The sequence below is a fragment of the Mus pahari genome, chromosome 7, assembly GCF_900095145.1.
Source record: "Mus pahari chromosome 7, PAHARI_EIJ_v1.1, whole genome shotgun sequence".
In the NCBI taxonomy this organism is placed as follows: Eukaryota; Metazoa; Chordata; class Mammalia; order Rodentia; family Muridae; genus Mus; species Mus pahari.
Window position 1 is genome coordinate 86,100,548 of NC_034596.1, and position 15,162 is coordinate 86,115,709.

At 38.8% G+C, this 15,162-nt stretch overlaps 1 protein-coding gene across 1 annotated transcript in view; it reads right to left on the reverse strand.

The window, feature by feature from the left end:
• Positions 1–15,162, reverse strand: part of Cep128 (centrosomal protein 128) — a 345,407-nt gene that overhangs the window by 19,040 nt on the left and 311,205 nt on the right. The window contains exons 23-24 of the mRNA XM_021201917.1: positions 6,401–6,478; positions 3,208–3,321 (exon numbers count right to left, since the gene is read on the reverse strand). Coding sequence (XP_021057576.1) covers positions 3,208–3,321; positions 6,401–6,478 — 192 coding nt within the window. The remainder of the gene's footprint in view (positions 1–3,207; positions 3,322–6,400; positions 6,479–15,162) is intronic.

Genomic DNA, 15,162 nt, shown 5'->3' on the forward strand with positions numbered 1-15,162 from the left:
AGGTGGATTTCTGAGTTCGAGGCCAGCCTGGTCTACAAAGTGAGTTCCAGGACAGCCAGGGCTATACAGAGAAACCCTGTCTCAAAAATCCAAAAAAAAAAAAAAAAGAAATGTAAATAAAGAATGATAACCATATTTATATTCTGGATGATAAAAAATGAACATGAAATCACGTGATTTTACTTGTGACATTCCTTCTGACTGCTTAAATAAAGCAATTGTTCAAAGTCGAAAAAAAGAAAGAAGGAAGCCCTAGATAGCATTCTACAAGTGAGTAAGTGTGGCTACAAGTGAGTGTGGCTACAAGTGAGTCCAGCTACAAGTGAGTGCGGCTACACGTGAGTGAGGCTACAAGTGAGTGCGGCTACACGTGAGTGTGGCTACATGTGAGTGTGGCTACATATGAGTGTGGCTACACATGAGTGCGGCTACAAGTGAGTGTGGCTACAAGTGAGTGTGGCTACAGAGCTTCAGCACTGGCTCTTCCTCTACTAGGTTCAAGCAGCTTTGGGAGAAATGGGTTGGTTTTCTCTTATGCTTCCAGGTAAAAGTCACTGCGGGAAGTTAGGGCAGGAACTCAAGCAGGAAAGGACTCTGGACACAGGAGTTGCTGCAGATGCCACTGAGCGGGGCTGCTTACTGGCCTGCCGAGCCTGCTTTCTTAAAGAACCCAGGACCTGTGCACTTGTGAGCACCGGGAATCCGGGAATCCGAACTCTGAAGCTGAGGTTTACACAGCAAGCACTTCACTCCCTGCAGGGGGTGCAACTGGGACGTGATTTTAATAAATAAAATTAATTAATGAAGTACAAAAAAAAAAAAGAAAGAAAGAAAAGAACTGAGGATAGGCAGCAAACGGGTGGCCCCATCTATGATGAACTGAGCCCGCCCACGTCAGTCACTAATTAAGTAAATGTTCTATAGGCTTTCCAAGAGCCTATAGATTTTATGGAGTCACGTTTACAATTGAGGCTCCCTCCTCTCTGATCACTCTAGTTTGTGTCAAGTTGACATAAAACTAGTCAGGACAGGAATTTTTCTCAATTAAGGTGATTCTAACTTATGTCAAATTGACTAAAATCTAACTATCACAGGCTACTTCTTTCAGTCTCTTTACATAATTTATTGCCAACGTGACTACTGGTGTCCATAACTGGCAAGGCAGTCTCACCAAACAGTCAGGATTCTGCATTATTTAGGGTAGACATTGGTGATGATCTCTATATGATCTCATCATAAGGATGGATGAGTATGGGAAAATGTTTACAGAGAATTAATTCAGGAACATGGCCATCGGACATCGGGATGTTGTGGGCCTCTTCTGCACTTATAACGTCTATTTCCAAAGTTCTCAAGCTGATTTCCTCATATTACCAAAGATTAACCCCCTCAGACACAGGACTGGTTTTGCCTTCAGCTGCCTTCAGCTGCAAACACAACTCTACCCAGAACTATGTGGTTACTTGCTGCACATGTTAAACATTCATGCCTTTGCCAAATGCTATTATGAAAATTGCACTGATTTAGAGCAGTTTTTCACCAGCAGATAGCACAGATTCGCCAGGCAGCAAATCATGCTGCACTGGGAAATAATGTTTTAAATGTTTAATGTCTATCTAGACCTCTGTTAAACTGGTAACAGGCTATGCAATAGAGTCATGTGGTTTTGGAGAAAACTTTTACAACACATTAAAAATATAGCCCTACATTCTGTGACTTTGAGCGATATGAAGTCCAAACATATTCAGTAATAGCACAGTGGTCAAGAACATAGAATACTGCATCTAAGTAGACTTAGTTTTAAATACCGATTGAAACATTTAATCACTCTGTAACCTTCCTTTCTTCAGTAATATAGGAGGCCAAACACTGTGAATATGACAGTTGCTATAAGGAGTAGGCATGACTTCATAAAAACATGCATAAAAACAGACCTATACGAGTCTGTTCTATCATACTCAATAATTAGTAATTATGACTAACTCCCATTGCCTACATATCATATTCTATTAAAGGAGAAATGAATAATTCAGAGTGTATGGGACTCTATAGGAATGTTGGAAGATGATTTAAAAACTGTCATACAAGACAAAAAGGTTACCACTAGAGCTAATAATTCTAACTTTAAAATTGGTTAAAAAATAACAGAATCAGGAGAAATTCTCTCACTTGTGGGGGCATCAATAATGCAGCACAGCTAATCTCCTGAAATGAGTTCTATCTCTCTATCCACTGGGTAGTCCATACAATTATATTAGGAGGAAGGAGGCTCCTTAGTAATAATTATATGTGGCTGCAGTAAGTGAATGCATACAGTATAATGAAAATTCATTAATATTAATGTATTAGAGACTTTTTTGTACTATAAGTACACCTCTGACTATAAATGGATTCTGAGTCAACATTCTCCCCCCGCCCCCCCTGTGTGTGTGTGTGTGTGTGTGTGTGTGTGTGTGTGTGTGTATTGGGGCAGTAATTTGGCCATGGAGTTATATGGCAATTCCTAGAGATCCTTTTGGATATCACAATTAGAGGGTAGGGATGTTGCCAACCATCCTATAATGAATAATATAGCTCCTACAACAAAAATTACCCTGCCTGAATGTCACAATGTTCAAGTCAATATACTTGGTTCTGGACTAAGTTCATTCAGGGCCAACTGGGTTCAGCTGTCTGCCCTCAAAGGATATTGGGGCAGAATTAGGAATGGTACACTTTCTGTCAATACAATCAAATGTTCTCATGTACTTATGTATCAGAAGTCCTAGTGAGGAATTTGCCCACATAAGAGAGTACTTAGATATGCCAAGGCTACAGGATTAATAGCACAGGATACTGGACCTCAAGGGGACTTGAATGCTGAGAGCCACTTGTTTTATCCATGAAGCTGGGCAATCATTTACAATATCTTTGACCAACCAAGTGACCAGGGTTTTCTCAGCCCAGGATTTTGTAGGTGGCATCAATTTCCACAGATAGACAACATGCTATCATAACAATAGCATGGACTTAAGGGTTACAAAGTTAAAAGCCCCATCTTTGCATATGTTTACGGAATTGAAAAATTATTTTATATATGAAATGGAATCTTTTCTTTCCCAAGCACCCCAAAACAAACACTGCCACGGTTGTTTCTCAGGTTATGGACTTTAAGATGGTTAATGATCCAAGCATTCTGAACCCCCAAAAGAATATGAGGAATATTACCCTAAAGCTCTTGATTCTGGGCTTGGTGTCATCTCGGCGCTGTTGAACAGAATCTCCGTGTAGGCTGTATTTAGAGTACCTGCCATCAGTTTTCTCAGATAAACTGGAGGAACCCTGGAAAAAAAGCAACAAAAGGTTGGAAATTGGTAGATGAAAGAAAACTCAGTGATTGAAGGGGCTGGAGAGATGTCTTAGCTGTTAAGAGCAAATGGCTGCTCTTCCAGAGGCCTGACTTCAGTTCCCAGCAACCACACGGTGGCTCACAACCATCTGTAATGGGATCTGATGGCCTCTTCTGGTGTGTCTGAAGAGAGCGACAATGTACTCACAGTTATTAAACAAACAAACAAACCAGGGATTGAAATTATGGTAAGGAAATATTGACATATGGGGAGGTAACTGCAGTCAGTAGTTAGAAAGATACATATAGGAAAAAAGAGGTGACCAAGAAAATGGGAAGAATGGCCGCACTGTGCTTGACCACAATGATAAGATGGGTGTGATATACTTAGAGAAACTGACCCAGTCCAACTGCTTACAATTACCAATTGCTCCACAGCTGGGAAGGTGTATGGATTGCATATATTTTTAAATTAAATATTTAATTAGTCTTCATAACCATACAAATTCAGAAAACAAATTAAGAAAGCAACATGTTCAGGAACTTTTGTTTTTAATCTTCCCTTCATTTTCAGGGGAAAGAAGGAACATGGCAATTAGCTGTGATAATCACTTAGACATTTAATATTTGAGGGACAACTTGGAAGAAAATGAGGGTAAATGATTTTGGTGTGTACAGTTATCTATGGTAGGTAGAGTCTGAAATACTTCCAAAGAACTTTCATTTCACTGATGGTCCAAGCAGGAAGAAGAATTGGAATTCCAGTTCCAAGGTTTTCATGTTCATGAGGAAAGGGAAAAGGAAAGAGAGTCAGAGGCCCTTGGAGTTATGACTGCTTTGGCCAGATCTGTGGCAGACTTAGGTTGGAACCCAGTGCCGCATCCTTTCCACCGTATCAAGTAAGTGATGTGTAAATACAGATGGCAGAGACATCCATATTTCCTTTGCTCTTCCCAAAATGGGGTTAAGAGAAGAGGAAGAGACAGGAGGAGGGCAAGAGGACACACCACACTCAAGCAAGGATAAAGTCAAGTGTATCAAAATAGGACAGAGTTTCTATGCAGTCACAACTATGGGACTATCAACAAGTAAGTACACTTGCAGAGTTCATTTTTGTGGTCGTAGCGTGGGAAGGACCCAGACAGGTGGTAGTGCTCATGTCCTTCAGTTTACATTAAGTAATCCCTGAGACATTCAGCCGGCTGGGACAAGAACTTGAACTTAGATGAACACATAGGTCTTTGAATTCTTGCTTACATTACTCTGAGTTATAGAAAGGTATCTAATATGTATACATATATGAACATGTATATGTGCACATGTATATGTATGTGTACACGTGTAAGTATAATCCATGTTTAATGATATTGGGATTTCTATATTTTCACTTAAGGCTGTATCTAGTTATTTCATGAAAGAGATTTAAATGAGCTATTTTAAACTGTATAGATGGCTTTTGGGTGCACACAACATGTAGACTGGGTTTCAAGATAGAGGCAACAGTGAAAAGAAGAGACAAATTAGATCTCACTCAAAGCTAACTTATATACTCTAAGCTTCAATTTCCTCTTACGTAAAGTAGGGAAAATATATCTGAATATTAAAAAAAAACATAATATATTTTGTTTTCCTTGCTGTTTGCTACCCTGTGAAATAATATCTATATTATAATTATAAAAATGCTTACTATGTGTGATAATAAAACTAGCTACCAATTATGCCCATTTTCAGGACAAAGGTTTCACTTTTAATGAATCAAAGCACAATTCTGAACCTGAAAATACATTTGCCCAGAAAAATTCAATTTAAGTGTATCCTCATATTGGAGTCTGTGCATGTGTAAGCTAGGCTTACAGACAATTGCTAGACTTTGGGTAACGATAATAGACCTTCTGATAAGAGAACACCACTCTGAGCTACACTCATAAGCGTTCTGTTCAGAAAGAGCACTGGGGGGGGGGGGGCGAGTGAGTGAGCTGTTACTGGAAGGCTAACTCCATAGGCTTGCCCTGGTCTAAGATTAGCATCTGATTTTTGCCCATCCTCCATTCATCTGAATGACACGTATTCCTACAGAGGAAAGAAAAGTAATGGTGGTGGATAGTGGGTCATATAAGGAAGAAGAGAAGTAACACGGTCCTGTATGCTGGTTTTCTAACAGACAGGGTTTCAAACTGTAAATACATATTTATATCTTGAGAGAAAATCAACACTTTGTTACTAGTAAAGTAACAAGGAACACTTGTTTTACCCTATCTGCAACTGGCTAGCTTCAGGATGTGTCAAACCACTTTTAGATCATGCTGAAAAAAAATGTTTAGCTATTGAACCATCAAAAATAATCACTGTATTTTTGTATGAGATCTATATCATACTTGTGATTACTACACACCCAGGTTGTTGCTTGCTGACATTTCCTACTTAACTGTATAATCAAATGATATGCTATATTCAAAGGGAACTTAAATATAAGTCATATTTTTAGTAATTTTAGGGCCAATTTGAAGTAAGAGGCTACATGTTTACAACATGAGCCCTGTATCAATTTAGCTTTGAGCTTTTACTTATATCTAGTATGTTGATACTGTAGTCAGCTATAGCTTGCTATGGTTATACTGTACATTTGCAAGCCTCAGGGGTCATATGAAGAAATGAACTCTAAACTATTATGAACTTGATTTCACAAGCCATGGTAGAGGAATAACCATGAAATGGGGTGTCCCTAAAACAGAATGTATGTCTGTTTTACTGTTGTGACTGAATGTGTCACCCCTCCCCCCTTGAATTCTTAGAATCTTCTAGATTGTCAGTACAGCTTTAAAGGAAGAAGTACATTACTAATAGTAAGATAGATGTTTCTATTTTCCTATGTAATATTAATACAAAAATTTGGCTATTTTCAGTCCTGACTTCACAAATGTCAGTGAACTCTGGTAAGGTGGCACTGTTAAAAGTCCCCAGTGTTTTTCAGAACTTCCTCCCCTTTCCACGAGTTTTCTTGCACATCAGGAAGATGTCAAGTGTTCTAACTCAGACAAAAATAACGAAAGAGACAAGGCAACTCTTCCTCACTCTGAAGTCTTTGAAATCCTCTAGCAGGCTCAGTTTCTCAGGCACAGACTCCAGATGGTCTAAGGCCACTCGGGTACTCTAGGAAAAGAATGAAACAAACCATAAGGGAACTCAAAGAAAAACTCATATTCTCAGAATCTAAATACTGAAAACAAGACACACCACAAACAGATTAAACTATACATTTGTAGTCAAATAAGAATAAATATTTTCAATAGATCTTTAAATCAGAATTATATCCTTTCACAAAATATATGAGACACATTTGCCAACCTGACTCCTTTAAAAGGCTTCCTAGATAATTTGCTTTCAACTGACACCCTATGAAAATTTCTATAGAGTATTTCATATTTTCATTAATTTACAAAATTGCTTCAGTGAACACCAGAAATTAACCATCAGGTAATAGTGAGAAAAAGATGAGTTTGCAGTTACATTTGTATGAAACATATTAGACACTCTCAAATGTTGTTATTAGGAAGAAAAGCGTTCTCAACAATTATTTTTAGGCAAAAAGAAAATGCAGAGCAGTTCTCAGAGAACAGAAGAAATGTCTGAAATCAAACATTTGTAAGGGAGGCATGAGATTGTTGATTATACATCAATGATTTATTACAAAAATCATTGAATAGCTGGTCCTGTGACAATCCACCAATATAACTGACAAGCAGGAATGCTCCAGGATTTACTACCTTCCAGAGGCTCAGTGGTTAGAACAGCCTTGAGCCAAAGATGGTGTATACATGGGTGACCAGTGTTAGCTTTTGAATTTGAAATTAACTTTAATTAAAATGAAACCTGAAGGTGATACAAGAGTCGGGCATACATGTTAGAGCTGCAGATAAGTTAGTGGCCACCATGTGATGTCTGACACCTTTCACGAACAATGGGCTGGGGCTGTCACAGGACTTAGCAGTTAGATTCCCAGGCTCTTTCATCGCAGTGCGCGTCCCAAGGATGTCAGGAGCCACAAGCTCCAGAGAGTCAGCTCTAGGACAGGTGAAAGCTGCCCACCACACTGGGATTAATGTGAGTAAAACAACTTTAACTTTGTTTTTTTTTTTTTTTAAATTATTATTATCTAAGTACACTGTAGCTGTCTTCAGACACGCCAGAAGAAGGCGTCAGATCTCATTATGGATGGTTGTGAGTCACTGTGTGGTTGCTGGGATTTGAACTCAGGACCTTTGGAAGAGCAGTCGTGCTCTTAACCACTGAGCCACCTCTCCAGCCCCAACTTTAATTTTGTTAAATTTGTAGGATTTTATGGCTTGATATTCACCAACACAGGCTCAAGAGTAATTCAAGTGATGTCTATAGACAAATCATGTGGTCATCTGGCTTTATATTGGGTTGGGTAGGTTCTGCTTTATGAGTAGACTGTGCAATTTCTGAGTAGTGTCAACACTTCCACAACTCAGTCTCCACACTTGATCCCCACCAGAAGGCCTGTGCTGTCTGCACTAGGGCATCACCAAGGCTCTTTTCCAGGGCATGTACTTTCTGTCTCCCATAAGCTCTGGACATAGCAATGGATAGAAACAAGAAAATAATACGATGGTTTTGATCAATACACTTTCAATTCACCTCTTTCCACCTTGCCCTTCTTCAGTAATTGCACTAATGAGTCCAATGCCAAGCCTAGCTGGAGTTCTGCAGAGCAAATCATGCCTGCTTTCCGTTGCCAGCCCCCTTGACAGGCATATGGGGTTTGCTTTCTCTGTTTTTAGGTCTTTATGACATCTTCAGTGTTCAGTGACTTGGAGTTACAGATGCTTTCTGGGTTTATCATATACTAATGGGTGCTTCTATTCTTCATAAGCATATTTTGTGACTTGGTTTAGAGAGCAAAGCAAATAAGGTTGCTGCCATTTTGAACAGAACCTTGTTTTGTGCTATTCCTAGTTAAAGTATTCTTTTTCAGGGTCTAGCTAAAGGACTTAGTATTTTGTTCCTTCTGCTTAACATTTGTATTATTGTTAGTTTCTCTACTTCATCGACTTAAACTGCCATACATTTAAAATGGCTTCATTTAATTTTTCCACGGGTTGGAAATACTCATCAAAATGACATTTTTCTTGATTTAGGATACAACACATAAGTTTCAGGGAGTTCTTGTTTTTTTGTTTTTGTTTTTTTTCTTAATTATTTTTAGTTACCATATAGGCTATATTTATTTAAGTAATAAAACTGCAAATATTTAAGAGCTATATTAGCTCTTGAAAATAAAATAAAATGTCTGATGACTAAAGAGAACACCACCTTGAACGAAATCCTTTTCATAAGTAGATTCTAATAGACTTTTAGCACTAAAAAATTATTTTTTATATAGCCATAGCTTTTTTTTTTTCTAATTTGAGAGGGATCCTCTGAACCTAGGCTAAACATGTTAAACTCATTTCTTTCTCAAAATAAGCAAACAATTTCTATAAAACCCGAGTGATCTTCAATCAGTTAGGTGATTTTTGCGACCCTCCTCCACTTTGTTTTTGCATGCTCTCATATCCTTTTATTACAACTGTGACATGTAGGGTGTATATTCAAATGGTTGCATTACTGTGTATCCAGGAAGGAGCTTCAGCTCATTATTAAGTAGGTTTTCATATTGTCCATTTCCATCACCTATGTCTCCTTCATATTTTTAATCCTTTATTTCAGTGGGAGTGTGTGTGTGTGTGTGTGTGTGTGTGTGTGTGTGTGTATGAGAGAGTGAGAGACTAGAAATTAAAACCGTGGGTCTGTATACGTCAAGGTGGCACCGCTGAGCTGACTTCAGCCCGTGTTACTTTATGTTCTCTTTATCCCACTGACATATTACTACGAAATGTTTTCACAATATCAGAAATGTTGTCTTGTTCACAGGTCTTCCTCTTCATCCTTATATTCTATTCATTCAGTTCACAGTGAACATGTAACATACAGTGTACAGTGAACATGATCTAGATATGTGTAAGACACAGATGACAGCCCCTTCCTCCTTCACTTCCTCCCTCCCTCCCTCCTTTGCTTTCCTCCTCCCATTCCTTTAGAAGGACTTCTTAATTCAGGAGGGTAGTGAGAACAATGTATATGCAAAAGATGTAAAAAAAAAAACTATGCAAAGAAACAAGTGAATTTCACCTACTCTAAAGAAAATACCATGCACAAATACTGACTTCCAGGGTCCCTGTGACAGTACAAGTCATGAAGGCAATTAGGCCAGGCCACAGGACCCGAGGGTCTCCTAAGATTTCACCTTTAGGTGGTATTTCAGAGGTGATTATCTGTTCGTTCATTCTCTCTCTCTCTCTCTCTCTCTCTCTCTCTCTCTCTCTCTCTCTCCCCTCTTGTGTAAGTCAAAAATGATTACTGTGGTATAAAACCTTGCTTTAATTCTGCTTTTTCCAAATAAAACATTCCATAGGTTAGAACTATGCAATTGGATCTTATACAATATGCTATTCAGATTGACTTCCATCCTTCACTAATAGTGCTATGATAGGCAGACAAAGTTTCCAATAAGAAACATTTTAGATTTCAAAAGTTCTACATGTAGATTCAGGCAAACCATGTTACAGGTTGCTTCAAGTGTGTGTGTGTGTGTGTGTGTGTGTGTGTGTGTGTGTTAATGTTGTCCAATAGTTTAAAGGGTATGGAAAAGTTCTCATTAATAATCTACAGACCAAATTTTCAAGTGTACTTCATATATAGTAGTAGCTAATGACATGGTTAAATCAATTCTTTAAAACATATCAGATGTTCAGAGAACTTGGCTGCATATCCTGTAACCTCCGCAGTTGGGAAGGAGAAGGAAGAGGATTGTAAACTCAAAGCCATGCTGGAGCTCCAAGTGAGTCCATCTCAGGACAGAAGGCGGTTCTCTTCTGAACAGCCACTATGTTTTGAACAACAGAAAATGCACGATGCTGAGATAAACAAGGAGTCTACCATATGTATCTCTACTTCCCTGCAGAAGCTAAGGGAGCTGTACTCTTATGGCCAATAGGCATTGCTTAATTCCAATCCTCTTTAGAAGCATGATGAAAGACTAAACCAAAAACATATCATTTACCTGTAAATTCAATCCTAAGTTATCTGCTCCATACTCATCACACCATCACATGCAATATGGACATAATACTGTGAATATATTATACAGATGAGGCCATGAAGGGCCAGGGAGTATAAGCAACTACCAATAATCACATGATAGCAAAACTAGTAGCAAATTCCAGCAGCCTGTATGCAGAAATGGCAATGTTCTTACTGCCCAAACCAACCAACCAACCAACCAACCAACCAACCAACCAACCAACCAACCTAAACCAAACCCCTCCACATGTATAAAACAATAGGCAAACAAGGCATGGAAAGCATCCGGAAGCTGTAACTGTGGCTGCCTTTAATTCCAATCACTTTCCAGCCACCAACACTTTTCAATCAAGCTCTGAAGATATGTTCTTGATGAGACTGTTTTTGTTAAAGGAGCTTTAAGAGGGAATCTTGCTAGGACCTGGGAGTTTATGCTCAGGACCACGCATATCTAAATATACGTGCATATGTACAGCAGTCGGAAAGACAGATGTACACACCCCCACAGACAAAGGAGTCAGGATGTCAGAATCTGTGGGACTAGAGCACAGACATTGCCTCACAAGAGTTTTTTCAAATAAATGTTGATGGAACAAAGACAAACACAGCCCTGATGCTTTCAACATTCAAAGAAACATATGTATCTTTACTAAATGGCCAACGAAAGTCTGTCAATTGTTTTATTTTCTCCCGAGAGTATAAGCAAGTGATAGAGGTATCTGGGATTTAGAAATCCTGCCTGTGAGCCCTGTGGCTGGCCCGCTTACAGTTGTGTCCACATGTCTGTCAACACAGGCAAAGCACAAGCTGCCAGCTTTACTCCTCCAGTGTTTCAACACGTCTAACTTGTATGGAGCCGAGCAGCTTGAACTGGCCTACAGAACTGGTCTCTTAGATCTTCCTTTGTTTCAGACCAGAAGGAAATTGAATAATATCATATGACAGCATATGAGGCATCAATTAGGAATTAAAGGGAGGAATGCATTACAAATCTTAGAGCCTGTCTCCTGTGGAGAAAACTTACGGGACAAATTTGACCATACGCTGTACATACTTCTCTTTGTAAAAAGGCACATCTGTTTGGTTTTGTTAATAGATAACATAGAACAAATATAATTTCCTCAGACTGGTATTGAAATCACATCTGTTTTGAGGTCTAGTTGATACAGGGGAAAATGTCTATATTTTTAAGACTTTCTGTACATTTCTGGCACACCGTACATGTTAAATAAACAAGGTTATGAAGCAACGTATTTGGGTTCAAAAATGCAATTCTATTTCATTTGGAAAGAAACCTACTGCTAAACTTTCCTGACAAATGACTGAACGGTGGTGAAAAGACCTGAGTAAACATGGTCCTTGAGAAGGCCGGGTGAGATCACATAAAGGATGGACTGTACGCCTTCCACTGATGGGGTCTCCATCCAGCACAGCTGGACTGGCATTCAAAGGGCCTGTTTTTATCCAAACTGTCTAACACTCCCTGGAACCAACCCGAACAGTAGCAGAGAACAGGCCTGCAAAGCCTAGTGCTGCTGCTGCTGCTGCTGCTGCTGCGTATCCTTCATGAGGCCTAATGAAGAAAGCAGTGTTGGTTCCTCCAAAATGAAGAGAATCCTCCATTTATACACAGAGACCAGGCCTGCAAACCCTGGTGCTGCTAATGATGTGTTGCAAGCATGAAGCCCAATAAAGAAAGCTGTGTTGGCTCTTCCAAATGCCAAAGTCTCTGCATTACATTTGCCACTATAAACCTGGCCAAGAATCATTGACTGGGGAGGGCTGGGCCCTAAGGAGAAACTACAACTGTTATTGTGTTAAATGGTCATAGCACCAAGCTGTCCTCTGGATACTTGGCCATATATACATACAGATTACTACAGCTCACACACCTCATCAGAGAAGCTCCTTTTTATAGTGAACTTCGGTTAATACAGAGACCCACAACCAGTCAAAGGAGAAAGGTTGACTGGAGATTGCTTGTCCCTAAATGGGACATCGGTCTCACACTTCCTCTGCCCAAGGCTCAGAGAATATTGTAGAGAAGGGAAATGTACAGGTTATAATGGTTGAAGGATGGGGAGGAGTGCTGTGAACTTGTGTCTTCTGGACACTACACCTATGAGCTTACAACAGCCCTGGGTGCCGTATAAGTCCCACATCAGATAAGACCAGCCAACATTCCAGAAGAGATATGGGAGAGGTTCATGATAGCCCATCCCTTCGCTAAGGAGTTATTGGTAACTGATGCAGTGATGGAGGGAGAGTCAGTTTTCTACAGGGCTGTTACCCCGAGATGCTTCCCTGCCATACATTGGGAATATTCTATTTGGTGAGTTATAGAGCAAACAAACAAGAAAGACCCGGAAGACGACCTGAAGTCAAGAAAGGAACAGACAGAAGAAGTTATCAAAGAAAATGGAGCAAGGGATATGCAGTAATCAAAATCCATTGTATACATGCATGCTTGGAATTCTTAAGGAATGGACAATTGTTTTAAAAAGAGAAGATACTATCTCTAACACATATCTCTCATTCCAGATTACAAATTAAAATCATCCTATTACCTTTTTTATTAGCTTACAAAAACACAGAGTTCTTTCCAACTAAGTGGTTTGAAGGGTTTTATTTTTCTTGATGAGAAGACAGTAAGGATGAAGTGAACGGTAAGAAGACAGGGTACAAACATATGCCTCTCTGCTGGCAACCCTCCAGATGGACTCTGTAAACATTGTTCTTGCCACTCCCTTCTATGAAGAGCATGTGAAAACAAATGTGGATTGCCCATACTTTTCTCTGTGTGCTGAACAATACGGTGGGTATTTACAGCTCCCTGACAAGGGATGCTTGCAATCTGTTCCATCCAAATAATCATATTTCTTAACACTGAAACTACAATGTACTCAGAAGGGAAGGAAACTGAACACATGGGAGAGGATTAAAATCACCAGACTTTACCGAGAGGACTCAATGTGCCAGGAATGTTACTTACATGTATTTTGTGGTTTGGGGAATGTCACTTAGCCCTGTCCTGTCCTTCTAAGCCAGTCTTTTATTTTGAAAATGGGGATAAATCATGGCAATCTTTATTATCCTAGAGCCAGCAGCAGCAGTTGTATTATCAAGTAAGAGTGGATATAAATGTTCATTGAAATTAATCAAGTACTTTCCAAAAATCATGTGTGTGTGCATGCTGACTTTTGAAGCATTACTAACCCTAGTAACTTCCACATAGCAGAGAAGTGCTGGACGACAATCTATAATTATAGCAAATAACGACTAATCAAAAAGTGCAGTGTAGAATCTAGTTGTTTTTTAGAAATGCACTTGCCATTGTATAGACATTATTTAAAAATATAAAAGAATGACACCTACATTCTGAACATCTCTCTCTCTCTCTCTCTCTCTCTCTCTCTCTCTCTCTCTCTCTCTCTCTCTCTCTCTCCTCCCCACCCCTCAGAGAATAAGAGATAATTTATTCTAGAACCAAGTTTTAGTGATTATGGCCTCAGAACATACAGAGTCCTTCTTAAATGACAGAGAAAAGCAGACAACACATTCAAAACTCCACATTGATTAAAAGATTAGGACCATATCACTCCTGAGCTAAGGAACTCGAGATGATAAACTTTGTCACATCATCTGAAAACATATTCATGGGGACGTTGGCAATGGTAGATGATCCTAATTGTCAAAGCCACTGACATTCACATACCCCAAGCAACTGAATGTTTCTGTCACTTTTTATATTTATTAAGTACTTTTATAATTAGATTTAAAGAACATTGTTCACAATATATAATATCTTTCTTAGTGTGTTTCTTTATGATAAAATAATACCAACTTCCTGTAATGAAGCTACAAATGAAGATGATAATATGTGCTTTCAATTCATCATGTTGCTATGACTGCTTATCTTAAACTCCTACTTTAGCAAACTAGCTTTCATAGTAACAAGTTTCAAGTGTGTGTGTGTGTGTGTGTGTGTGTGTGTGTGTGTATGGGAGGGTGCGTTTATCATATATATTCGGTATAATTTGAATCTGGATAAAAAATATAGTTTTTAAATTAAACTTGAAATCCATTTACAGCTCTAAGGAAGCTGTAGATACATAATTATTTGGGTTAATGCTTCATATTAAAATTATATAAGGACTGGTTTTTTGATTACATTAATATCTAAATTATCCTATAGTATAATTAGCTGAGATTTAGAAATGAATTAACAGTGTTTAGTTTTTTGCTAATAAAAATAAAGGTCAATCCTATGGTGACTTCTCCCAAAGTCCAATTTCTAACCATTTGAATATAAGTAACATAATTAATAGAGCACTAAAACTGTAAATATGGTGGAACATAGAACCAATGTAAATCTTTAAAAATACCTATATTTGGTTATGTAAAATACATGTTTCTGTCATCTGTTATCTTTAATCTGTGAGGCCAAACTGTATTCTTGATTATTTGAATTTTAGGTAAAGTAATTCTATGATATGTCAAATGCACCTTGTCTGGGGCTTGAGCCACCCTCCTTGCCCGCCTCTCTGTCAGAATCAGCATCCTTTGGCTAACAAACAAAACCTTTGAAATCTATCAATGAAGCCGACGTCCAACTTCCACTACCTCAAAAACTATGAATATCATCACACAGCATCTGAAGCCAACACAACAGCTTCTTCTTCCATCCTGCT